We start from the raw sequence: 27,032 nt of genomic DNA, 5'->3' as shown, positions 1-27,032 counted from the left end.
AGATAATAATAATAATAATAATAATAATAATAATAATAATAATAATAATAGGATTTATTTATATGCTGCCCAATCACTGGGAATCCGGGCAGCTTACAACAGAGGGGATAATAGATGGTTCCCTGCCCTTCAGGCTTACAATCTAAAAAGACACGACACAAAAGGAGAAGGGAATGGTGGGGAGGGGATCAGGTCCAGCATTCTTCTCTCCCTCTGAGGCCTGGACCAAAGCAGATGGACTGGAGGGAGGGCTCTTTTTCTTAATACAGATAGGGAAACTCTCACTACTGATTGGGCTATTTACATTGCTTTTCTCCCCTTTCTGCTTGTAGAGTTTAATCTTCAAGTAGGAGACAGGCAAGCAGAAGCCAAAGATGCCATGCAGAGGCTTCCTCGCATCAGTAGTATGGTTGCCAGTGCTAATGAGAAGACAAGACGTGCAGAAGCAGCCCTGGCCACTGCTGAAACGGAAGCTGGAACAGCCAGGAGAATGGCAGGAGAAGCAAAGGAGATTGCTGGTGGCATTAATCAGGTAGAGGAGGAACACAATTTTTTTTAAGAATTGGGTGTGAGGATTTCTGACACTGAACATTGGTCATTCAAACTAAACTCTACACTGGAAGTTTGATTTGTTATTCAAAATTGTATCAACAAATGAAAGGCGATACTGGTTTTGCCTGTACATTTGTACCTATACTTGTAACTGTCTCACAGTGGAGTCTGGAACTGGTCCTCTCACAGTTGAAGAAGACACCTTTTGAGCTGATGGTAACATGTGACTTCAAACTGCTCACCTGGAAGTCAGGGTTCTATGTGGCAATTACCACAACAAGGAAAGCTGGTGAGCTTTGTGCGGTGAGGGTTCATCAGCCATGCTTCCATGACAAAATTGTCCTTTGACCCAACATTTCTTTTCTCCCCAAAGTTGTTTCTGCATTCCATCTTAATACAGATATTGATTTGGCAGAATCAAACCTTGGATCTGGGGCATTTTCTCCATTGCTTCGATGTCCCTGGCTTTTTATGTGGATTGGACAGCCTTTTTCCCCCCAGGAAATTGCAGAGGCTTTTCCTCTGTTGCTGACAAAAAGGGTATCCTATATCATCTCAGCAGCTATCCAAATGGGTGGCAGCCACAATTTGTCTGGCAAATGAGCTCGCAGGCAAGCAACCTCCAGTTCAAGTGAAATCTCAGTCCCCACTTTGATCCTAGGTGACTTTAATATCCACGTTGACGATTCCAATAACCCTACAACATCTCGCTTTAACTCTCTGCTAGCTTCTTTTGGCCTCCAACCATACTCCAACTCTTCAACTCATTCTCTTGGTCACTGTCTTGACCTAGTTCTTGCTGCAAACTGCGCCATTTCTGACTACCTGGCACTTGACTTTCCACTATCTGCCCATCATTTAATCTCCTTTGCTCTCACTTATACTCCTCCTCCTCGCCATACTATTCAACGTCTTTTTCGTGATCTTCATTCTGTTGACTCTAACCATCTTGGTCTGACCCTGGATTCATCTCTCTCTTCCCTAAATCTCGGGGATTCTGCTGATTCAGCTATGTCTTTATTTAACTCCACTCTTTCCTCAACTCTCGACCATTTTGCCCCTGTCTCTGTACGCACTTCTTCCTCTAAGACTAGACCTCAGCCCTGGCTTACCCCCAACATTAAGTTTCTCCGGTCCTGCTCTAGAGCGGCCGAACGTCTTTGGAGAAAGTCCAAAGAGTGGGCTGATTTTATCCATTTCAAATTTGTTCTTTCTTCCTTCTCACGCGCCCTCTCTATGGCAAAACAGAATTATTACAAATCATTGATCTCTGCCAATGAGAGGTGCCCGCAGCGTTTGTTCTCCACCTTCAACACTTTGCTTAAACCTCCCTCTCCTCCTGTCTCTTCATCTTTCTCTCCTAATGACTTTGCTAACTATTTCATCTCTAAGATTACCACTATTCGCTCTGAGATAGTCCCTCCTGATTCTTCTTCTGCTCTTAATCTTCTATCGCCTTCGCCTAACAAATTTTCTGTCTTTCCTCCTGCCTCTTTGGATGAACTCTCTACACTTCTGAACTCTTCCAAACCTGCTACCTGTCCTCTTGATCCTATTCCTACTCGTCTTCTAATCTCTATAGCTCCCTCCTTTCTGCCCTCGCTCCTCCATATCTTCAATCTCTCTCTCTCTACAGGCTCCTTCCCCTCGGACTTCAAACATGCTCTCATTTCCCCAATTCTGAAAAAACCTTCTCTTGACCCCTCCTCTCTGTCTAGCTATCGTCCGATTTCTCTTCTCCCCTTTCTTTCTAAGGTTTTGGAACGGGTTGTCTATTCGCGCTGTCTTGAGTTTCTTGAAGCCAACTCCATTCTCGATCCCTTTCAGTCTGGTTTCCGCCCAAGGCATTCTACAGAGACAGCTCTCACTAAGATCTCGAATGACCTTTTACAGGCCAAGGCTAATGGCCTTTACTCTGTTCTCATTCTTCTCGATCTGTCTGCAGCCTTTGACACTGTTGATCACTGTCTCCTAATTGACATACTCTCTGGCCTTGGGTTCTCAGACTCTGTTCTCGACTGGTTTAGATCTTACTTGTCTGGCAGATCTTTTGCAGTAGTTGCAGGGGGTCTGACTTCTTCTCCTGTTCCCTTATCTGTTGGAGTTCCCCAGGGCTCTGTTCTGGGTCCCCTTCTGTTTTCTCTCTACACACTGTCCTTAGGAAAACTCATCAGCTCTTTTGGTTTTTCCTACCATCTGTATGCCGATGACACCCAGCTGTATCTTTCTGCCCCTGACCTTTCTCCAAGGCTTGAACAGCAAGTCTCATCTTGCCTTACAGCTGTCTCGCAGTGGATGCGCCATCGGCGTTTGAAGCTCAACATGTCCAAGACGGAGCTTCTTGTCTTTCCTCCTAAGCCCACCCTTCAACACTCCTTTTCTGTCTCTGTGGACAACATTTCCATTCAACCAGTCCAGCAAGCCCGCAGTCTTGGCTTTATCTTTGACTCTTCTCTGTCATGTATCCCTCAGATCCAGACCACAGCCAAGGCTTGTAGATTCTTTTTGTACAATATTGCCAAAATCCGACCATATCTCTCCGCCTCTACTGCCAAGATCCTGGTCCATGCCCTAGTGATCTCACGACTTGATTACTGTAATGTCCTCCTGGCTGGGCTTCCTTTTTCTCACCTCCGTCCTTTAATCTCTGTCCAGCATTCAGCTGCACGCATTATCACTTCCACCCACTGCTCTGACCACATCTCTCCTGTGTTGGCATCCCTTCACTGGCTCCCTCTCCCTTTCTGCATTCAGTATAAGCTCCTGCTGTCGACATTCAAAGCCCTCCATGGACTGGCCCCTCCTTACTTATCAGACCTTCTTTCTCCTCACCTTCCCACCAGGGCCCTCCGTTCTGGTAGTCAAGGGTTCCTGTCTCAGCCCAGGATTTCCTCTGCCCCACCCCGGATTCGCCCCTTTTCACTTGCTGCCCCTCACTCCTGGAACCTTCTTCCTCCACAAGCAAGAGCCATCACTTCATTAACCAGCTTCAAAACGGAGTTGAAAACCATCCTATTCAGAGAAGCCTTCCCTGGCATCGCATAATTGTCGCTTACTATCTGATGTTCTGTTGTTGGCTGTTTATCGATCCATTTCCTGTATTGCTATGTACTGTATATGCATTATCCTACTTGTGAGTATGTATTTTCCCTGGATAATGATTAACCTTCCATTTTGAAGCCAAGCCCTCCCTTCAGTCCATCTGCCTTGGTCCAGGCCTCGGAGGTTGAGAGGAACTGCTGGACCTCTTACCCTTTCCCGTCACCACTCCCTTCTCCTTCTGTGTCATTTCTTTTTAGATTGTAAGCCTGAGGGCAGGGAACCGTCTAACTAAAAGGATTGCATGTACAGCGCTGTGTAAATTTACAGCGCTTCATAAATAAAGGTTAATAATAATAATAATAATAATCTCACTCAACTAGAGCAATGGAGGCTTTGACAGAGCCTCTCTACACGACATCTTTAGAGCAACCACTTGGTCTCAGTCATCAACATTCATCTCTCACTATGGACTGGACATGGGATCTCAGGCAGAGGCAGTTTTTGGAAGGGCTGTGCTCTTTTCCTGTGTGGCATCTGTAAATTCCCACAACCCCACCCAGTCATGTCCTGCTTTCCCCTTACATCCTTGGGTGCTGATAACTTTGGCATCCATGGAACCAAGGTGTTAGGAGGGAAGGACATTCATTAGGTGCACAGAGAGTTGGCAGGTTTACTTCCAAAATGCTTGCATAACAGCTCTTGAAGTTTCCAAATAATGCACTGCACAGGACCAGATAACTCCATTTGTGTGAGTTCACAGATGACCACTCAAAAAAACACAGTTACAGATAAGCAACCTGCCCTTATAAATATAACTCAGTAAGTAAGGTACCCCAAATGCTGGTCTTATTTTGATCCCATCACAAGAGACCTCATGGATGTTTGTCCTCTTTTCATCCTTGCTTATTCAGGAGATAGGACGATTGGCTTTGGAAGCCAACAGAACAGCAGATGGAGTGTTAGCCCTGGAACAAGAGATTGTTTCTCTGCAGAAAGAGGCCAGAGACATGGAAAATGAATTACAAAAGAGGGCACTGGAAATTGACATGGATGCCACCATGGCTCAGGAAGTGAGTCTGTAACTTTTTGCTTTTCTATGCAAATGTCTTTTTGAGAAATCTGTTTAGGTGAGAAAGCCTGCTAATACTTTTCATTGTTGTCATTAGGCTCTTCAGATGTCACAGAGAGCCAAGGCAAATGCTGGCAGTGCTGGGAGAGCTGTCCAAGACATGCTCAGTGCCCTAGAAGGTGTTTTACGTATGATGGGTAAGAGACTCCATGATTTCCTATCAGGGCTTCAAGTGTGAATTGGTTTATCAGTAGGAGCCAGTTATGGCAGATGAGGACACACTTGAAATTTCAGGGTAGACTTCACAGATTTCAGGTTGAAATTTCAGGACAGACTTTATAATTTTTTGAGCCCCTTTGGGGCTCTGGCATGTTATCTTGATGAGGAATGGGAAAGAAATAAGGATGGCTTTTATAAGGTGGCATGTATTACATGCCCTTGAGCATCTCAAAAGTCATATCTGTTGAAATTTTGATGATACATAGATGTAATTAATTAAGATAGTTGAGTTAACACTCTTTTCAAGCCTTTTCTCTATTGATACCCCTATGTATTTGTTCTTGATTTATTGACTAAGTGCTTAATTTCTCACTAACCACTGTCCTTTAGTTCCGTTTTGTATAGATCTGGAGGGTTTATAGTTTTAGCATTTGTTGCTAATATCAAAAATGATATTTCACTTCAGAACAACAACAACAAAAAAACCTTTAGTATTGCTTCTGTTTCTGAGTAAGAAACTGTTTTAACAATTTTCCCCGTTTTCAAGAAGGCCAGCCAGTAGGGTCAGTTGCTAATATCAGAGATGAAAACATATTGGACCTGAAAGCCAAGAACAATTCCCAACTTGTATCCCCAGATGTTGGACTATAACTCCCATAATTCCCAACCACTGGCCATACTGGCTGGCCTTCTTGAAATCCAGGAAAATGCTTAGAACAGTTTCTCACAAAGAAACATAGAAGCAATGCTACTTTAGTTTTTGTTGTTGTTGTTGTTGTTCTGAAGTGAAATTAGTTTAAATCGAGGAAAAGGGGCTTTACTTACCAGGTGTGTGTGTGTGTGTGTGTGTGTGTGTGTGTGTGTAATGGATATCCCGTCTTTCTTCTAAAAGTGTTTAAGGAAATAAAAACAGAAAAATCAAACCTCACTGAGTAAAGCACATCAGTGAAAGCACATTGGGGTGGGAGTGGATGGGAAATAGCATTACCCAACAGATTAAAAACCCATTTCAAGAGCAAACAAGCTTAGATGCCAAAAGGCAGCCTGAATAAACACATCTTTCCCAGTTGATGGAAGGACATCAGAGGTTTCACTAGCCTAGCCTTCCAAGGTGGGAGATCCAAAACTTGGGAGCAGCCACCAAGAAGGCTCTCAGATTTCACGAATTGCTGCAATAAAGGCTCTGGCTGGTGGACAGTTGGATAATTACAGTACTTAGGATCAAATTAGGATCGGTTTATCATATTTTCATAGAAGTGTTTCCCCAAAACAGTGAATGACATCTGTTTGTAATAATATGCAAATTTCTTTACCTATGTATCCTGTATATATTGTATATGACATGCTTTGTTTTGTGATTCATAATTGGAAGGAAAAATGGGTTTAATTTGCAAACCATATGGCTGAAGTAAAATACCACTGAAGAAATCCTGCAGGGAAAATGGATTAATTGCAGTAATAAACATCATAACATCTAATTTGATATAGACTGCCAAATGGAATGAAGGTGCACATTCAGATGTTTTGCTAATAAGTGCTTGCTTCTCTTTCTTTTGCAGACCAGCCTGAGGCTTTGGATGAACAAAGTGTGAACCTGCTTGAGATGAATCTCAGTAAAGCCAGAATAAGACACAGTCAGTTGAAAGAACTCATGTTCCAGATGGAGCAAACAGCCAGCCAGCAGAAACGTAAGATCAAAACACTGGAGAGAAGCATTACAGAGATCCTTGCAGATATCAAGAATCTGGAGGAGGTACGGGATAATCTCCCTCCAAAGTGTTACAACATACAACCCATTGAGAGACCTTGAAGCTTTATGAGGCAGGGGAAGCAAACTGTCACATATTCTTTTGCCAGCTCTTGGACGTAACATCAAGATCAGGCAGATTATATGGGGTGATGCAAGAGATCCAGCCCTCTGAAAGCTGCATGTGCTTCCACTGAATAGACTCTTTTCAAGTTGCATCACTGTTACATCACTGCCGTGCAGCCATTATTTGGTTGGGACAACACTGAAAGAGATAGTTATTCCAGTTGACCAACTCCAGGGGAGAGAACAGTAAACAACCAAGCTGCATAATGAAGAAGGTGCCCTGACTTAGTATGTGGACTCTGTCCAAAACTTGGATCCAGTAGCTGAATCTCAACTCTCTACAATATTTCATCCGCCTCTGGTATACATTCTCCAGAATTGGAGAAGGATGGATGTTATACCTGAGGCTTGAAAGAGTTACTTTCTTGGACAGTAGTTCTCAGAATCCTTAAGGCCCCATGACCTGTGGCTATGAAGGCTGTGGGACTGTGGGAGGTACAGTCCAAAAAGGTAAATCTTCCAAGCACTTGTTTGCATCCTGTTAAATTAACTGTCCCAAGTTATCAGCTCTTGTGTTACCATGAATAGCTCTTAACTTTCATTTCTGCCTTTAGTATCCCAGAAGATGCTTTTTCTTAAAAACAAAACAAAACTTTACGTAATATATCTGGAAGTTATTAACATTAATAGAACAAATGTAGCATTCTGAAAGCATATCTGCACAACACAACTGGTTTAATAGCCATTAATAGCCTATTAATTGGTTTAATAGCCAGTACCTCAGCCCGGGGATTCTGAGAACTAATTCTATATGGCTTGGGTAGAGATATCGAAATAGAGTGCTCCGTAGTTAGATCAGACTACCACTCCCAGCATCCTTTGGGGTGGGGAAAAAACTTTGAGTCATTCTGTTCAGCTATATAAATAGGTCTACCTTTCTATAACTACCTTTCTTACTATGTCTTTTGTTCATTTGTTCCAGTTTTGCTGTTGAACATAATAAATAATAATAATAAAATTTATTTATATTTCCCACTTCTCTCTTTGGATCGAAGCGTGATTACAGCAGTAAAACATCTTAAAATACATACATAATTCATACATACATAAAACATGTAGGGATGGGGCAGCATTTCTGGTTAATGAGCCAAATCTAGGTCCTGAAACGATGGAACGAACTCCAGAGTAGTTTAAGTGGCTCAGGTGGCTTTGCATGTCTTCATGTTTCAGACATGAGTCTAGCCGAAATTACTTCTTATGGGGAAGACAATATTATACAGGGTTATTCCGTTTTTAAAGTTTGTGTTTGCAATATTACAATGTGTGTGTCCAACAATTGTTCTGGAATGTGCTTTTTTAAAAAGTGATTCAGTTCCTTGCCCTCAAACAGTATGTCATAGACAAGTGTAAAGGTGCTACTATGTATTATGTATTATTGATGAGAGGGAAGGCCTAATAAATAATGAACTCCCATGGTTCAAGAAGGCTGCCATGCTTATTTCTTCATTCTGTTTCCCATTCTGGAGACTTGTGCGGGGGAACAGTTAGGGAAAAAATTAATCTGAATTTTGAATAAAGGGAGATATCAATGAAATGGATGAAAGAAAGTGTTTTGTGATTGCTTTGCACCCATTATTTAAAATGATTTGATTATTAACTTGTTTTGTAAAAAGCCCACTGTGTTTCAGCCTTTATATACTGTTTGGCCTCCTACAGGGGCTACAGATTCAGACTATCAACAAGAAAAGTTCCCGGAGTTGGCTAAAAAATTCTCTCTCCATATAACTGTGTGGGTGGCCATAATTCAAAAATTACTTGAAAGCACACAACAACAACAATAATGATGCCTTCTATGAAGAAAAATGAGACAAAACAGCTGCCCAAACCCTCTGGTCAATCCTTTTGGCCCTTTTGTAATTTTGGCTAAGGAAGTGACTTTCACCTCTCCAGGCCTACATGCAACAGATCCCCCTTGCCTTCCCACAACTAAGGGAGTCAATCTCATCAACCTCCCACAGGCTATGACCCTTCCAGAGCACCCAAACCCAACCTGTGACTTATAGCATGAGTCAATAGGGGAAGGTTTGTTTGGTTTCTTCAAACCTGGCAACAATCCACATCAGACCAATGGGTACTAAGGACCATAGAACAGTGATATGCCTTAGAATTAATTCTGCCATCCAGGACCCACTTCATCCAATCTCCAGCCTCCAAATCACTAGCCAAAATCTATCTCATTCAACAGGCCATTTCTCATATACTGTCTCTGGAGTCTATACAGCTGACTTTCTGGAGGAAAGATTCACAGGAACATACTGGAATGTTTTTATGATGTTGAAAAGGGGTGGGAATTATCCAGTTCTGGATTTGAAATTAATCAGTAAGTTCATTGGATACAAGGAATTTTGGATGTTGAGTGTCCATCCAAGTTCCAGGGGACTTTCTTCTTTTGAATGATCTGTCAGTAGCCTGTCTACACATCCCTGTGTATATGACATATAATGTTTTAATTTCAAGATGTTGCACAGCTTCTGTACAAAATAGTGATGTGTATACTATCTAGTTCTATCACTATATCTTGATTCCAGGATATTTCATTTTCTAAATTTCCAGAAATGAGGTGGTATGCTACAAACTGCAGAAGAGGGGCTTCAAAGCTTCCCTGTTACGGAAACAACAATGGGAGTCTACACAAATTTCATTAGCATTTTTTTTTATTATATCATTTTAAACATTTTGCCAATTAATTCAAACAGTTCATTTGTGGTCACGATGACCATTTCAGCAACAACGGCTTCCAGCATATTCCATTCGAGTGGAACTGCCATTTTCAATTCTTTTTTTTTTCTCCTTTTACAACTTTTTTTTTAAATAAAGCAAATTTTACGCTTCAAAATTGCAAGTTCAAGAATGGAAAACAAACACTTGCCCTCTCCCCCTCCCCCCTCCCTCCCTCCCTTGTGCATCTAAAACCCATTTCCTAGTTGTGTAAGTCAGAGTTTGGGTCTTAATCCCATCTCCAACCTTTCCCAAGCCAATCTCACCACCACCACCCTCTGAATGTATGCGACACTGTGTCCCCCCACCCCTACCCCACCATAAGCATAACTGAGCATATGAAGGCAAAGAGAGGACTAGTAAGTTATTATATACATCATTTGTACCACAATGCTATGTTCCTAAGGCATGCTGTCCTAAACTGGATGAAATTGGATAGTGACCTGATAATCCATTTTTTGTTCAAGAGTACGGAGAGTTTGTCCTTCAGCTTTGTCTTTTTCACTGTCCACATCTTTTGTTTCCACCATGGAGCTGCCCTTCAAGCCTTTTTGGAAGGCCACGGTTTCTGTCAGATGCACATAAGGTCAGATACATGGTTGGCATTGCGCTTTGCAGCTTGGTATTGAGACATAATAGTGGATTCCAGCAAGAGGTTGTGGCTGCTCTCAGTAACGGAGGCATGTGAAAGAGAGAGTGCATTGGAAGTAGTACTTGATATGCGCAACAGGACAGCGAGAGAGCTATTTTTTAGAGAGTCATGTAGGATATCTAAGCCTTCCGTGAGTAGAAAAATTCTCATCAAAGAAACTATCTCTTTTGTACATCTGCCTATGACAGCAGTGAGTGTCCAAGGATACTGAATGCTTTGAGTGTGCTGCCAAATAGCAACGCAGGGCTTCACAGAGCCAATTGGATCTTCATATGTCCCATCATTCACTCTGATTTCTAAGAGGTTGTGTGGGAAAAGATGCCTACATTCTTCATTGGCTAACATGAATACTCAACATAACAAGAGGGAGGCTGTTTCCACATAAGAAATTGTGTGGAACTGCCAGATTTTATTTGCTCACTTGAGCAGGTGGGAGGGGAACCACATAACATTATCATCCATCTCTAACCCTCTGATATTTTGCCAGTGCAATTTCTCTCATTTTTTAAAGAATAGAAAAGTAATGAAATTTTCACAAAGTTGCCCCTTGTGCTAGTCTTCCATCTTTTTCAAGAGACATGTATATATATTTATATATATTTAGGAAAGTGTGCTGTGATATATTAGGGAAACCTGTTACTGCTTAGCACATGTTCAGTATGAACATTATTCCAGTAGATTTTGGATCTTCCCCAGCTACAATTATGTTCCACCTGCTGGCACAATGAACACCAAGAGGAAGTGCTAACTCCCCAATACTGTGAAAATCAAATGCAATTCTATGGAGTTTATCACACAGAGGGTGAATTGGTAAAATCCCATGCAGAAACAGGATTTTAAAATCTGGGTGTTGTTTGTCAGGTGCATTGGCGTGAAAAAGAAATAACATGAAAATAATCCAAATGGAAAGCTCCTTTGTACTTTCAGAATTTAGCAAAAGTAAAAAGGAAGCAGTTTTGACGACTTTTTGTTTGGGTTATTTTCGCATTATTTCTCTTTCACGCAAACGGTGTCTGAAAAACATCCCCCAAATGCTGGTTTTTTCAACTTTCTGTTTGGATTAACATCATCTGAAAAACAACCCACTCGCTGAGTAGCACTGGTTTAGAGTAGTGCTTCCTAGGCTTTGTTATGTGCGTGACCAGCACCCCCCCCCCCCATTTACCAGAGATGGGTAGCATATTTGTGCCTGTTGGTTACACCTATTTCTTTCTTTCTTGGAAACTCATCATGGGCCTGCAGACTGACACTGGTCTACAGACCACCGCTATGACAACACTGATGTAGAGCAAAAGAGCAATTATTGCTAAATGCCTCCCTCTAGAAGCAGGCTTATGATTCTTTAATAAAAACTGATTTCCTTTTCCCCCTGAAGAACACCAACTGTATTCAATTCAAGTTGTAAGATTCATGTAACCCAGGGAGACTAGAAGGAGCTCTTTAGATCTGAACTTCAGATATCACAATTGCTGAAGCACCCCTGCTATTCCAACCAGTAACAACCAGTCTACACTGGTAGAAATGTCACATGGAAGCTACACCCACACACCAGTGAGCCTGTACTATTCTACAAGGCTCGTAGAGCATCATATGGTTTCAGGCTTCCTGAGATGAAACAAGCCAAATACGACTAGTATGACACTTTTCTATCCTTTTAACTTCATTTATCTGATCTTTGAAAGGTTTTGTAAAATTGTTCCTAAGAAATGATTGCTAACCATTAGGTTTCTCTGGGCTTCAGCTTCTTTTCATGTAAAATGGAGATACATTGCAGACCACTCATGATTTACGCCAAAAAAATACTTCCTTAATCCTTTCATAAGGATACAAATGCCTTCATGTTCACACTGCTGTGTAAGGCTCCTCTTTCTGAGGCATGAGGATGTACACCCATCCATCACAGTACTTGAGTAAGGGCTTTGTGCCAGCCGGGTTCTACTATCGGCGCCCATGCACTATCTTGGCATGCACCCATCCATATGGGGCATGTCATGATGACGCATGGGCATCAGAGCACTCAAACAGCTCTGGCTGGAAGGGGCATCACCATGGCACATGAGTGCACCTGTGGCGCCCCTTCAAAGAAGCTGCTTAAAGCGGCTTCTTTTTAGGGACCAAGTCGGTGCCGCAGCAGGGGCAAAGATGGGTGCCTTCAACCGCCCATCTGTACAGCCCCTAAATTGTCTTTTACAGCTGCAAGCAAAAAGCAACACAGCTTAGCCTATCTGAATTAACAATTTGCCCTCAGATGTCCCTCACAGTAACCCCTGGTTCATTTCAGTAGCTATAACACAGTTTGCAGCTAGCTGAGCTGCCTCATTTGGAAGTCCAGGAAATACCGAATCCAGTGCAGCTGCTGGCACTTATTTTATTACTGTTTTTTGCTGTATCTTGAATTGAGGGTGGGAGTGGGAAAATATCTCTTTCTCAGAATAAATTTAAGCAGCAATTTCATTTCAAGGAGCCTTTGAAGGAATGTGGGAAAACAAGAAGGCCATCTGAGTGTGGAACAAATGTATAGTTGCGGACATGAAAAGATGGCTGTGTGTGCTTGTTATTGATAAAGGATAACAATTGCAAATTGAACCTGGCTGAGCTGGCAAAACTAGCAGGAGTATAGCTGAACGCACAACAAACGGTCAAACTCTGATGAGTGTTTGGAGAAAATGGGGAGCTTTCAACCAAACAAGGGGCAACCAATCCAGTGCCCAGTCACAGAGACACTGTGAGAAAATGAGGGATAACTCATAACTTCCCTGGAGGATGGGCTCTCTGGCTATTCCCCTCCCTGCGTCATCGCCTACTTCCTTTAAAAACTGACTTAAAGCACAACAGAAACCCCATTTTAAATTCTCTCTCTTACAAAAAAAAATGTATTTATTTACAATAGGAAAGGATGTGCTACATATTAAGCAAGCCAGATTTCTGCTCTTCTTGTGCCAGCAACTCTTTTTCTTTTTTCTTTCTTTTTTTCACAGCATAAACAGCCTCAAGAATGTAGGCTGCTTCCTTCCTTTTTTATCTCAAATTCAAGGCTAAATACTTCCATGGCTGACCTAAAAAGCCTGGGCTTTGTACCAAGTGGGTTGGAATTGCCTTCTGCCAGTTGTACTGTAATTTAATGGATCACAATGATAAAAAGGACCCAATAAAAGCATGGTTTTTAAAAAACAAAAACAAACAACCACTGAGATTTATTTAGCTGACACATGATGGGAGAGAGAAGACAAAGAAGGCAGATATTTCCCTGAAAGCATGCTGGGATGGTAGACACCAGAGCCTCCCTCTTTAGGCACATGGCACCTGATCCTCATTGCTGCTTCCCCTCCTAACTATGGGAGAAAGGATAGCTTTGATGGTATGTATGCACTTGGTTGCCCAGTTGTATGCAGCACTTTCCTGCACTTAGCTGGGGATGGGTGAAGTGGGGACATCAGAGTGAAACAGGCAGATGCACACAAGAGGCAGTGAAAATGGAAAGAGAGAGTGAGAAAGAGAATTGTGATGAACAACCATAGGAAAGTGCAGCGGTTGGGCTGCTTTGTTGCAATGCCACAGGAGCTTTACCCAGAGGCATTCAAGTACAGCTGACTCTTGAGGATGTAATCGATGACTGGCTGACACAGGTAATCCACAACATGCCCGTCTCCATGCTGAAGAGCCAGTCTGCAGAAGAAAGAAATAGGGAGGGAGGACAGGAGTCAATTTCTGTAGAAGCTGGAAGCTTCAAATGCCACCTTGTATGCTTGACAGATGAGGGACATTGTTTCTGGGTGTGTGTCTCCAGAGTTTATAACCTGGCTCCCTTCTGGAAAAGAGGAGTTTGGTGGAGGGACAGCAAGGGGCAGAAGAAAGTGGGGAAAGTCCTACAGCAAAGGGACATCTAAGAGCAGCAGGAACCCTCTGTGTACGTATCTTTCAAAGTATCTTGCATCATAGGGCCCTAACAGACAGGTCAAAATAAAACTGCTTCGGGTCACTTTGGAGGTATGCTGTTTCAATGACACAGGCATCTTAAGCGGCCAGAAGCTGCAGCAAAGGACTGGCTTTGGCACGGCATCCAGACTCTTAGGATGCATGCATTATAAACAGCATACCTCCAAAGTGACCCGAAGCAGCTTTATTTTAGCCTGTCTGTCCGAGCCCATAGATAGTGGGATTGCTTTATGCAAAGCTGACTACACTATATTTTATTTGGGGTCATTGTTGGGCATATTATGCAATCATTGCTGTCTGCCTTCAAGACGCCCCCCATTATTTGGGTGTACATTTGCATTAACTGCAGCCAGATGATTGGTGCTAAATGGGGAAGGAAATCGGGTTATTGGGGTTGTTGTTGTTTTTTACAGTAAGGATGAAGACACCATGGCCATCCAGATATTCAGGACTACAGCTACCACAGTTTCTCAGCACTGGCCATGTGTGAGCTGCAGGCCAAAATATCTGCAGGGCTGAAGGGTCCTTTTCCTATTTTAAATCAAGATTGATCTTTTCTTAATGCAAATAAGATCACATCTACAAAAAGAACAATTGTTGCAGTAGGTAGAATACATAATTAAATCCTGCTGTTCTGCCATCCTACAATACAAGCAGTTTACCACATGCTCAACCATCTATGTAGGCCAGCCCTAGTACACTTAGGTAGACTGCTTTAATAATGGTGAAAACAAGGAAGAAAGTTCTGGTCACATTTCTAACCATTATGAGCTTTATGAACACTGAACCTGAAGTTGAACCTGAAGAATATGTCTTTATCTTCAAGAGATCTGCTGCTTCTCTTGCCTGTCCAGACAAAGCTGCCCAGGCAATGCTGCCCTTTTTGCTTGCCAGAAGGCAGCAAGCAAGAGGAGAGGGTGCGGGTTATTGTTGTTGTGCAAGAATCAAAGAGAAACATCTTTTGCAGCAGTAGATCAACTAGAGAAACAGACCCTGCACAGCTCAGTGTAGCATAATGTTACCCTCATGCTGAGCCATTTCCCAGCCCCTTGGACCTATTGTTTAGATGCTGAGTTGCACGGGAATTGCAGAAGTCCCTGGCTATGTACCCATAACCTGACACAAAGTGATTATATTATCCAGTGAGGTCCACCAGGGTCCTCCAGTGGCCTCAGTGGCTGATGTAATGATTTCATGTCCAGCTATGAGAACAAAACCAAATACTTCTGTGATCAGACCTCCCCCACAACCTTGCTCTCTATTAGGATGGAATGCCTTCAGCAGCTCTATGGTAGGTCTGGCGTGAAGGGATGAAGAAGGAAATATAATTCTCCACAGCAGCCAAAAAAGAAATATGTGCATGCTGCTAACAGGGTGGCAGCCACAATCTCTGCGTTATGACTTGTCACCTTAAGACAAGTCATAATGGTTTGTTGTATTGACAACTGACATAATAGAAGCCAGCAGGAGTAGGAGTGTATTACTACTGGTGTCACCATATAGGACTTGCTCAGAGATGGAGGAAGTGGGCAAAACACTCCATTTGTTTTACTTTCTGAATTCTTTGCAAACTTTGATGCTTCTGAAGCCCTCTCCCCACCTGCAACTCCCACCTCACCCACCTGCTTTTGGTGGAACTGACAACAGCCATGGGGTGATTCACATCGTCCTTCACAACCAGAATATTGTTCTGTGGAGAAACCATTGACAGAACATTGGTATCAGCCCTTCTCCCATGCTATCATACGATGATCATTTGATTCCCTATACTGAAATATCACTTCCCTGTCAGAATTCAAACTAACTAGTGTGAAAGGCTTTTAATAGTAGCATCTTGACTCTAGAAAATTTCTCTCTCTCCAGATATATATATTTATTTATAAATACCAGCTGTACTTAGTTTTAAGAAAATGGTGCAATTTTTTTTTTAATCCCAGCAGGCATTTTTAGGGAGATGCTAGACTAACTTACATGAGAACTAGTATTTGCTGCAAATAAAGTGATGTCGTTTTAAAATAACTAGATGCTCTCTTGTTTTTATCTTTAATTAGGTATTTTATTGTTACTGGTGACTTTATTGTTATGAGTAGAGCAGCCAGATCTCGGGCCTGGATTCTATTTTCTGCTCCTCGGGGCAAGAGCACTACTTTGAAGAGTATGTGTTTACATATTTTTCTCATTCATTAGGCCTTGTATTTTTTATTTTAATGGTGTACTCTCTTCATACATTGATGCTTAATGTATTAGTGACACCACAGTAGGCTGATCCATGTAATGTCACCCTTGTAACATCACCAGGGCTCATCTCTTGTACCATCACAATGGTTGTCACCACATCTCCAATTTTGGCTCTGAATTCTCAGCGCCTGGGTTAGTCTTAACTGGGCAATGACTAAACATCCATTTATTGTTGCAATGTTACAGAGGACTTACTTTGTACTTGCGGAGTACTGAGGAGTGGTTCATGATCCTGTCTGTGTCAGCACCGTCTCGTGGTACAACAACAATGCCAAAGTCTCCAACTATCACCTCCATCTGTTACAAAACAAAAAGAACTCACTTTAGAACCAGGAAAGAATATTAATTTCTATTCTTTTAAGCTTGAATCAGCTTCTGAGTTACTGGTGCCTAATGAAGACAAATTTCACATGCTTAATTGCACGTGGATCCTATATGCTCAGCGCAGTCATCTTTCAAAAAGTGCTTTAAAGACAGAAACACAGAATTTTAGGGCATGTTTATAGTGTATAGTATTGGCTGAGCTATTGTACTATTTCTCTAGGGTGCCCTGGGAACTACAGAACTGTCAGGGGAGCTATGGAAATCAGTTCCTAAAATCCCCTGCTTGGAAAAAGTCATGACAGTTACACTGACAAAAAAAGTGATATATGATTTATTGTAATTTACTGACAAGTTGGTTTTGACTTATGGAATCCTATAAATGAGAGACCTCTATGGGCCTAGGTCTTAAGAACACTGCTCAGATCTTGCAAACTCAGGGGTATTGCTTCTTTTATTGACTCAATCCATCATAATGTGGACTTCCTCTTTTTCTGCTGCCTTACACTGTATTAATCTCTGTATGTGTGTGTGTGTGTGTGTTTGTTTATGTGTGTGTGTGTGCGTATGCACACAGACACTAATAAATATATAGAAATAAAACTTTATTTATACCCTGCCTCTCTGTCAAAGACAATTCACATGGCTTACAGTTAAAACATTCATACAAAATCCCAACATTCTAGTTTCCCTCCCTCCCCTAAAATAACAATTAAACAATAGAACATTAAAACAATCCAATTAAAATAAGCAATGAGCAATTAGGGTACGGAGTATTCAATGAGGTAGTCATATTCAGTGTGAGGCTGGGTTTACTATTCAGGAAAGGCCTGCCGGAAGAGCTGTCTAGCAGGGACGTAGCCAAGGGGGGGGTTCTTGAGGTCCGGACCCCCCTTCCATTAGAAAAATGAATGGTGCGTGCTGCTGCGCCGCTGCTCCCAAGCCCCATTATAATGTGGCACTTAGTCTGGACCCCCCCCCCCTTCCTAAAATCCTGGCTACGTCCCTGTGTCTAGGCTGGTAATATGACGGCTCTCCTCCGGCACGCCGTTCCATAATTTGGGAATACACCTTGGGACCAGGAAGAAGTGAGATGCAACCAGGTAACTAACAGCACCTGCTGAAATTCCCTCTTCTGCACAACCATTAAGTGTTTTCACTCTGGGAACCCTAAATACAGAGTGGCTGGACACAGTGAATTTACAACCATTTCTTGGATAGATCCTTTAATGTTCAGAATAAAACCCAGCACAGATTCTATGCCCTACTGACACAGAAGTTACCAGCAAAACTGCTGCTTACAGGTACTGGGAGGTGGCAGGCAAGCAATAAGATAGGAGAGATTAGCCCAGACTGATGTTCTGCTGTATCCAGGGACAAAATCCTTGGGCATAGGAAGGGTGGACAGGGAAAGGGTCTGACTGGTATTTTAGCAATGGAAATTAGTTCCTCTGCTTGACAGTCTGCATCCAAAGAATGCATCATAGAATTTCCTGCTGGAAGTCAAGCTTCGTTCCTTAAAAACAGTCTGTGTCAGCAGAGGTGTGTGTGTTTGGGGAGGGGCAGGAATACTTCTTTTTATCCCTCTCTCAGTTTTATCTCAGAGTATTAATCTTGTTTTTGCCTTTGCCAGAAACCATAACCAGTATTGGCTTGGCTGGGTTTTATCTTTGCTTTCTTTGTATTCCAGGCATGGGAACCTGAGTTGGGAGAGAGAAAAAGAAAAGTATCTGTTGGGTATCTGTTGTTAATGGAGGATGTTTGCAGGCAGACCAGGAAAATTAGAAAATGGAGGCTCTGGCAGAATAAGCAAGGGTGATAGTGAGCAATATTAAGATCATACATCTTTTAAAAAATATTAGCACAGTACTAGTTCTGTCACTAAGCAGGAGACAAGAGCCTAAGGCAACAGAGGCCAGGGGACAGGAACAGGAGTTTTGACAAGGGGACAGCCAACTACCAGCACAGTCTGGGGACAAGTCACCCAGTTGCAACCAAACAATAATGTATCAGAGTTCAAAAAACAAAAACACCCAGCTACTGGTATCGGCAATGCACTGACCACTTTTCACACACACAAGAAGACAACTCACAGGTACAGTTGATACATCCAAAGTTCTGGAGGCTTTATCTTCAGTTGCAATGTGTACAATATAATACAATATTTACACACACACCGACTTTCTAACAACTTCCAATCAACTAATCCAACTGCTCCAAACCAATCCAACTAATGCACAACCAGTCACTTGGTCCACTTATATAGGTGGTTGGCTCTGGGTCATTATTCAGTGCCACACAGCTTGATGCAACCTTGCAGCAACTTTGCCTCATGCCATGTGCTCCTGACTCAGCAGTCTGTGGTTGTCACATGGGATATATGTCATCTGTCAATCAAAATATTTCTCTATTGTTAAAAGCACAATTACTCCAACATGACTCCTTGGCCATTACTTTTTCAGGTGGATCAAAGCTGTGTACCCCACATCATGTGTGTTGCTCTTACACTGCCTTGCTGATCTCAGGTGTTGTAGAAGATAATATTTCATTACTGGTATTCAACTTGCAACCCATCCAGTATGAGGTGTGTGGGTTAGGATGCACCATCTTGTCCTTCACCCCAGAGGAGCAAAGTGTAATGTACAGTATTGTCACATGCATTGCACACGTGCCGCAACAACAAACCAAGTTTGCCACCAAATATTTCAATAATGCTAGTTCATCAATATGCTATAATAGTGTAATATATGCACTTCAAAAACTCTTTTATCACATTCACATGTTAACAGGTTCATTCACTTTTTAAAAAAGGCTTAACACCTTTTAAAAAGAGAACAAGTGAAGTGGCCCTTAGCATATCTAGATTTTTTTAAAATCCAGCCCCTTTTCTTTTTCTGAGTAATCTTAATATTGGCGTGTTTGTTTGCTTTTAATCTCCAAACATGGAACAATTCAAGGGTCTGGAATTCATTGTGTATATTTAGCGATTTTATTCAAATCAGGATACAGCTTACTGATTGCATATTATGTTGCTGACTTCACAGCATGTGTTTCTCTTTTTGGCACAACTCTGATTGCAATTCTTCTTTTCAGTCTAGAAAACGGTTAGGTTTTCATGTTGTATTTTACTGGGTGACTCTCAAATTCTAAACCTCTAAAGCATGATGGGCAGGGTTTTGTAGCTATTATTAAACATACGTCATGCTGATTTTATTTTTTAAAAATCCTTATTTTCTACACTGTTGTGGAAACATTTCTAACCATATTCGGTCTCACAAGGCTCTCTCTACCCACATGCTAAATTTAGGACTCACATTATGAGACTGTGTGTTCCTTAATACAGCTCTTTTGGAAGGAACCTTCAAAAATGCCCCAGGAGCAGCAGTCCTGCTGCTTCCAGGATGGTTCTGTTACTCACATTCACAAAGCAACAGGGGTGTGGAAGGAACAAGAAGATCAAATGAGAGAAATTCTTGAAGGTGCATGGAACATAACTGACTATATTTAAACTGTGAGATCTTTGAGATACTGAAGATAGGGGCCTTGATTATTCTTATCTTATTTATCACAAGGACAGACATAAACCTAAGCTGGCATCCTGTTAGTGGCATATGCAGATGTTAAATCCATCTATGCCGGCATATGTCTTTTATTGTTGTTGCAGAGACTGGAATCCCCTTCTTCCCTCCTCATGGTTAAAGCCCCCTCCCATTGACTCACCATTCAGGCACTGTACTCCCACTCTGTGCTCATGGCTGGTGGAGGGAGGGTATCGGAGAAGCAGCAGGCTATGTCCCCATTACCAAAGTCAGAATGATTATACCATCCATTGAGATGTCAGTAGATGATGCAATCATTTTGCCTCTGGCTACAGGGACATAGCCAGATGCTTCTCCGACATCACTTCCTGGCTCCCCAGCGGAGACAGAATGGCTGTGAAGAAGCTGCAGAAGCTCAACAGTAAGTCCAGGGAATGTTGACTAGCTAGCTGTAGCACAGTTCTTCACATGAAACTATTGCACTACGCTGTGCCATACAGGATCTCAGCCTTTGATGGAAAAGGCTCCCACAATGTCTTACAAAGATCAGCAATAACTTATTCCCTGGTCCAGGCTTACAAAGCAAAAGGTACAACACAAAAAGAAAAGGGTCTGAGAGGGAATGGGGGGGAGGGGGAGCCTGGTTTTGTTTCTTTATATTCAGCAATGCACACTGTTCAAATAACTATCACATGCCTTGGATTGCTTTTTCTTTAGGGCAGGAATAGGAATTATGCAGTCCTCCGGAATGTGGAGCAGCTCTAGCCAACATGGCCAATACTGAGGAAATCAAGGAGTCGCAGTACAACAATATCTGGAGGGACACACAATTCCCACCATTGGTTTGATGGGACACACTATTCCCACAAGTCCTTCTAACCAAGAAGACAGCCCTCAGAATGTGCAAAAAGGAGTGAAAACACTCTCAACCATGTCAAATAAAGTGGGACCTTGTTATTTGCTGGGGTTTGGTTCAGTGGATCAGTGGATTTCTGATGTCTGAGAAAAGGCTGTTCTGAAGAGCAAGTAATAAGAGCAAGCTATAAAAGCCTTCTTCCAGGATCTTGTTTGATTTACATTTCACATAGGTTTTAAAACAGCAGTACAGAAATGCTTCAAAAGAATTAAAATCAAAATATATGATGAACACACCAAAAGGTTTCATCTACTGATCTTTGTCTAATAACCCCAGTGGACAGTATTACTGCTACTACTATTAACTTTATTTATACCCCACCCTTTCCCCCAAACTCAACACATCTTGAGATAATAATATGGGAGAAGGTGCTTCCTCAGGTAAAATTGGTCCCAAGTTTGTGTACAGTTTTATGTGCTCATAACAAAACCTTTAATCTTGTTCAGTATCATTCTGATAGCCAGTGAAGTTCATCCAACAGCTTCTGGTGATATACTTATTGTGGTAGATCACTCCAACAAGTATTCTGTGTGAGCTGCTGAACTAACCTCAATGACATCTGGGGATATCCCACAAGAGTGGGATTGTTTTCAGACATTGTTTGAAAACAATCCCACTCTTTCAGGATATTCCCTGGTTTAAATGCTGGTTATTAATGGGATTTTATCACTTCCCTCCCATGTGATAAACTCCTTTGTTAGATTTGGAAATGAAGGCTTTATACAAATAGAAGTGGAGGCTAGAAGCGGACAGACCGCTCACTGGTTTCACTGAGGCATTTAAAACTAAAAAGAGACTCCTTGGTGAGAATATTATGCTGAATCAGTAGCTGGGATGTGAGAAAATGGAGTGAGTGAATCATCAGGAAGCATGGAAGAGAGGAAGAGAGCAACAAACAACAGACCACAGCTTTGTCCATCTCCTTGCAACTACTCACATCTGCTTCATTCCATAGGCCTGGGATACAGAAGGATTCCAGCAAGTCACTGCCACACAGCAGCAAGATTCGGAGCTCTACAGAAAAAGAGAGATATTCAGATATAATAGACATGGTTCCCTAAATAATAGCCCTATACAAATCTCTTCCCCAAGACCCCAAAACCTATGGGTGGGGGAGAGAGAGAGAGGTGGCAAAAAGAGAAAGAAATTTTGACACAGAGATTTTGACAGAGCTGTTTTTCAGATTCTGTTTACAGGCCTGGCTGCCTCTCAAAAGCATCTCCAATCTGTGTGTCGATGCATGAATGTCCTGCATGATTGCGCTGTTACTGTAAGTGGCTTCTGGACTGATTTATAAACTACTTCTGGAGTGCTGCAGCAATTCACAAATGGGCTGAGTAAGCTGATTGTGTGCCCTGCTTGCTGCTGGCAGGATGTCTGTTAATGTTAATGTCTGTCAGGAAAGGATGTGTTTATGCACTCATAATGGTGACTTCCAGGAGTCACTCCAGTTCTGAAAAAACAAAATGTATGAAGAATTCTTTTTTAAAAAAATAATAATAATCTCATAACAGCTTCAAGAAAGTATGGTTTTTCTAAAACATTCTCAGATTCAAAGTGATATGAGAAGATAGGTAAAGTGCAGTTCCTCAGGACAGTAGACTGTGCCCATTTTAAAATTCCAGGCAGAAAATCCCCTCCAAATCCCCCAAAGACAACATAGCATAATGGCATAATTTGCCCTTCACAACCCCCCTCCCCACAAAACCAGTCAAAATCAGTGAAAAATAAACTGGAAGTTACTTCTGATTACTTTCAGGTTGCTCAGGATGCACTGGTGCAGCCCTCTAGCTAGGCTAGGGCAAAATTGGGTATTTGCTCATTCCTGTGATATAGCAGGTAGGAATTCTCCTACAGTCTTTTGAAACCATTTTCTGGTAATATTAAATCAGGGTGTGGCTTTCCGGGTGCTATTGGTCTTAGTTCCCATTATTCAGTATAGCCAGTGATGAGGATTGCTGGGAGATGCAATGCAACAAGACTCAGAGGGATGCATGTTCTTCATCCCCCTTTTGAAATCACTGTGGTCTACTCGCTGGATTGCATGTGTTTTTCTATGTGTGTGAACTCATGTGTCATAGCAGGACTTCCCAACAAAAATATGGAAAGATTTAAGAGTTTAGAACTATAACTCCAACCTACAAAGACCACAAGGAAGTAAGTTGGTTCTCAACTATAAACTCTAATGGGAATGTCCTGGTACTCCCTATTTTTGCCACAGAGCCTCTTGTACTGAATAATGTTTTTAGCTGACTAGGTGAGATCAGCATAATTCTGTTTCAATCTGTCCCCAGGTCCTTAAAGGCATGACTGTGAAAAACTTTTTGAGTAATCTGAAGTGTGTCTTGAGCACTCAACCTTGCAGTGCTTGATAGGGAAATGAAATGCAAGGGCAACTCTCTCGGTTGCTAATTTGGTTCCAAAGAGGAAGCAGGAAGATTTATGTCTCCTATCAAATGGTATCTCCAACATTATAACTTTATGAATGCATTGGGGTGGGAGAGCCAACACAGTATAGTAGTTAGGGTATCGGACTAGGGCTCCAGAAGATCAAGAGCCAAATACCCACTTGGCCATGGAAACCCACTAGGTGACCTTGGGCAAATCACTCTTTCTCAGCCTTAGAGGAAAGCAGGCTTTGGCCTGTTACAGACTGCCAAAATAAAGCTGCTTCAGGTCTCTTTGGAAGTATACAATTTAAATGATGCGTGGGTCCTAAGAGTCCGGAGGTTGCGCCAAAGCCACACTCCATTCCTAAGCACTGGAGTGCAGCTTTGGTGCAGCTTCCGGATTCTTAGGATGCATGCATCATTTAAATAGCATACTTCCAAAGAGACCCGAAGCAGTTTTATTTTGGTAGTCTGTAACAGGCCTTTGAGAATTAAATGTTTATTTTACAAATAATAAGTAGAAGTACACATAAATTCTGAGTAGTTAAAAGGAAAGTGAATTTTATTACATTAATTCCAATGATGAGAGAGCAGGGGAAAGTGTATATTAATGTAAATATGTCTTAAAGAATAATTTTTAAAGATATGGAGGAAAAACGAGGAAAGCAACAGCAAATCGGCTCCTGTCAAGAAAACCCCATGATATGGCTTTCAGGTCACCATACGTCAGAAATGACTTGAAGGCATGCAGCATCAACACTGCCTTGGGGTGGTTTTACAACAATGATCTATAGCTATTGTGATTTTATACATAATGGACTGGATCCATTATGTATAAAGTATTCTTATGAACCTACCCAACCTGCCAAGTTTCCTGGGTGGCAATCTCACTTATATACTATAAAAAAAAAAGGTTTTCTTCCTATGCTCTAATCAGATGTGAATTCTCTCTCATGTATACAGCTGCCAGTGTGAAAACTGGAGATGACTCCTGTCCCTCTAATGGTTGTGTACAGGATGGAATTTCAGCAAGTGTTGCTTGTTGTCTGGGTTTCATGACAAGCAACACCTGCTGAAATTCCCTCTCCTACACAACCATTAGAGGGGCAAGAGATGCTTCCAGTTTTTAATCTGGCAACCCTACTTGTGTGTGTGTGTAAGATATGGCTGGTTTGATCCAATTTGACTATGCATTACTTATTGCGTGTGTTTTCCTTAATGTGGTTAAGAGCAGGGGTGGAGAGTGGGATAGGGCTGGAACTGGGCTACTGAAAGGTGGTAAAGGATGAGTGCCTTCCCTTATCTAAATTCCATCTCCCCATGGTCATCTCCTGTACAGGATGTAGATACTAGGGGTCTTGTCATTGAACTTCCATATCACATATAGTTTCATCTCCTAGTGTTCTTGTCACTTTGGTTCCCTGAGACTTACAGTGTTTGTACAAATGAAGCAGCAACCTTTCCTTCCCCCATTTGGCAAATATGCCCACTTTTTGACTTTGATCCACTGATGATCATCCTGACTTACCAATTTCTTCATATCTCATCACTGTCCCCAAATTTGCATTCTCATCTGGGAGGAGAGAAAAAAAAGAACAAGCTGGAATTTAGATTTCATAAAACCAGTGACAGCACTGTCCATTAGTTCAGTGTTAAAATACAGTGGACCCTTGTTATATGCTGGGGTTTGGTTCCAAGTTCCCCCGTGTATAACAAAATCTGTGTATGCTCAAGTCCCATTAAATATAATGACATAGCAAAATGGTGTCCCTAATAAAAAATGGAACATTTTCAGACCGTGTATGCTTGAATCCGTGTATAAAAAATCCGTGTATAAGAAGGGCCGACTGTACTGGGCTTGGTGTTTAAGCTATCTAATGTGTGGGACTAGCAACTTTTTCCTTCCAACATGCCAAGGACAGGTACCATATTTGTGTCCATTGGCTACAATTATTTCTTTCTTTTCTGGAAACACTCCAGGGACCAGCAGCTAATGATTTGTGAACTGGGACTGGTCCATGGACCACATGTCAAGTAGCATACTCTAGGTAATAATAATAACAAGGGCTAAGCTACACACGGCAACAAATCTGTTGACAACTAATGTGGTAGTGTAGCAGTTTCAATGCTATACTAAGAATTAGGAGATCCAGGTTCTAGCTTGACTGGCAAATGAAACTCAGTGAATGGGCTTGGGACAGTCACTTTTTCCCAGCATGAACTAGGGTTGTTGTGGGGATAAACTGGAGTAGAGAGCCATGTATGTCAATTTGAGTTCATTGGAGGAAAGATGGAATAGCAATTTAACTAATAAACAGCCATAAATAAATAGCTGAACAGGGCATGAATAAGATGCTGAAAAATGTGCACAGGAGGGTGGCAGAATTGTACACTGAATTCTCCCCTCACCTCCTCCTTCTCTTCAATAACAATCTCCCGGAAGCCATTTTTCTTCATTGTTCTCTAAATAGGAAAATAAGCTTGGAAAGAACATGGGAGAGCAGAGAGATTGCAGGGGCAAAGCACAAAGCAAGGAAAAGGTTTGGCACCGCTTTTCTCTTTTCCAGCTTCTGTTAATTTCAACAAGGCTTGGGAAGGAGAATCTCCTGATGAGTGTTTGTCTCCAGCCTTCTGGCACTAATAGTACCAAATACCAATCTGTTATGGTAGTCACCACGTTATTCTGTTAAAATTCCAATTTTTAGCCTCGTGTGATAAAGCCCCAAGACAATTTCAAGAGAATGAATAGTTCCAGTCACAGGTTATGACTCTGAACTGGTAGTGATCGGTTACATCCCTTTAACATACCCACAAAGGTGAAACGCTCCATCGGCGGGCGAACACAGCAAATCCTGCTCAAGCTCTCACCCACTTTCCCCAAGAGCTTCACTTAAAAAAACAAGCAAACAGAGAAGGGAGAAAAATCAATGGCTAGGATACAATGGAAGCCGTCTTGTGCTTAAAATAAAACAGTATTTTGCAATGATTATCACACGTGTAAAAATAACATTTTTAAAATAAAAAAAATCGAGGTTCCCTGACATATCTGTTATTAGTATTCTGGTGAGATTGGTGGTGGTATTTCTCATCACAGATTTCTTTCACTGAAGTGCATCCCAAAGTTAAAAAATATCACCACATTTAGATGTAAATCACTAGAATTGCAAGCTTCACTCTAAGATTTAGCATGAGTAACTGTACAAATATACAGCCCAATCCTAACCATGTTTGACTGGAAGACAGTTACAGTAATTTCATCAACAGTTACATGTACGTAAGCGTCTAGATTGGGGAAAGTAATAATACCAGTTTATTCTGCCTTTGGTCAAACTTCACCTGTAAATCTGGGTTCTGGGCATATTGATTCAAGAAGAATATCAACCAAGCTGAACATGTCCAGAAAAGGGCAACCAGGATAGTAAAGGGTTTGAAAACCAGAGGTTAGGACATAAACCACTGATTCCAGTTGGAAGAAGATTCCTTCTAAACATTCAGAAGAACTTCCTGACAGTAATAGCTGCTTGATAGTGAAACAAATTGCCTCAGAGGGTGATGGCCTTTCCTTAA

At 41.8% G+C, this 27,032-nt stretch overlaps 2 protein-coding genes across 2 annotated transcripts in view; one reads left to right on the top strand and one right to left on the bottom strand.

The window, feature by feature from the left end:
• LOC121929027 (laminin subunit gamma-2-like) overlaps window positions 1-8,263 on the top strand; it is a 40,682-nt gene extending 32,419 nt beyond the window's left edge. Inside the window, exons 5-8 of the mRNA XM_042464349.1 lie at window positions 333-532; window positions 4,506-4,664; window positions 4,761-4,860; window positions 6,442-8,263. Of these exons, the coding sequence (XP_042320283.1) occupies window positions 333-532; window positions 4,506-4,664; window positions 4,761-4,860; window positions 6,442-6,692 (710 nt within the window). The 3' untranslated portion in view covers window positions 6,693-8,263. The remainder of the gene's footprint in view (window positions 1-332; window positions 533-4,505; window positions 4,665-4,760; window positions 4,861-6,441) is intronic.
• A 1,372-nt stretch (window positions 8,264-9,635) lies between these two features.
• The window catches only part of NMNAT2 (nicotinamide nucleotide adenylyltransferase 2), an 89,588-nt gene continuing 72,191 nt past the window's right edge, over window positions 9,636-27,032 (bottom strand). The window contains exons 6-11 of the mRNA XM_042465826.1: window positions 26,274-26,354; window positions 24,994-25,038; window positions 22,013-22,089; window positions 16,495-16,596; window positions 15,684-15,751; window positions 9,636-13,791 (exon numbers count right to left, since the gene is read on the bottom strand). Of these exons, the coding sequence (XP_042321760.1) occupies window positions 13,689-13,791; window positions 15,684-15,751; window positions 16,495-16,596; window positions 22,013-22,089; window positions 24,994-25,038; window positions 26,274-26,354 (476 nt within the window). The 3' untranslated portion in view covers window positions 9,636-13,688. The remainder of the gene's footprint in view (window positions 13,792-15,683; window positions 15,752-16,494; window positions 16,597-22,012; window positions 22,090-24,993; window positions 25,039-26,273; window positions 26,355-27,032) is intronic.

This window comes from Sceloporus undulatus, chromosome 4 (assembly GCF_019175285.1).
Source record: "Sceloporus undulatus isolate JIND9_A2432 ecotype Alabama chromosome 4, SceUnd_v1.1, whole genome shotgun sequence".
NCBI classification, from domain to species: Eukaryota; Metazoa; Chordata; class Lepidosauria; order Squamata; family Phrynosomatidae; genus Sceloporus; species Sceloporus undulatus.
Note: the sequence above shows the minus strand (reverse complement) of the source record. Positions and strands in the feature narration are given on the sequence as shown.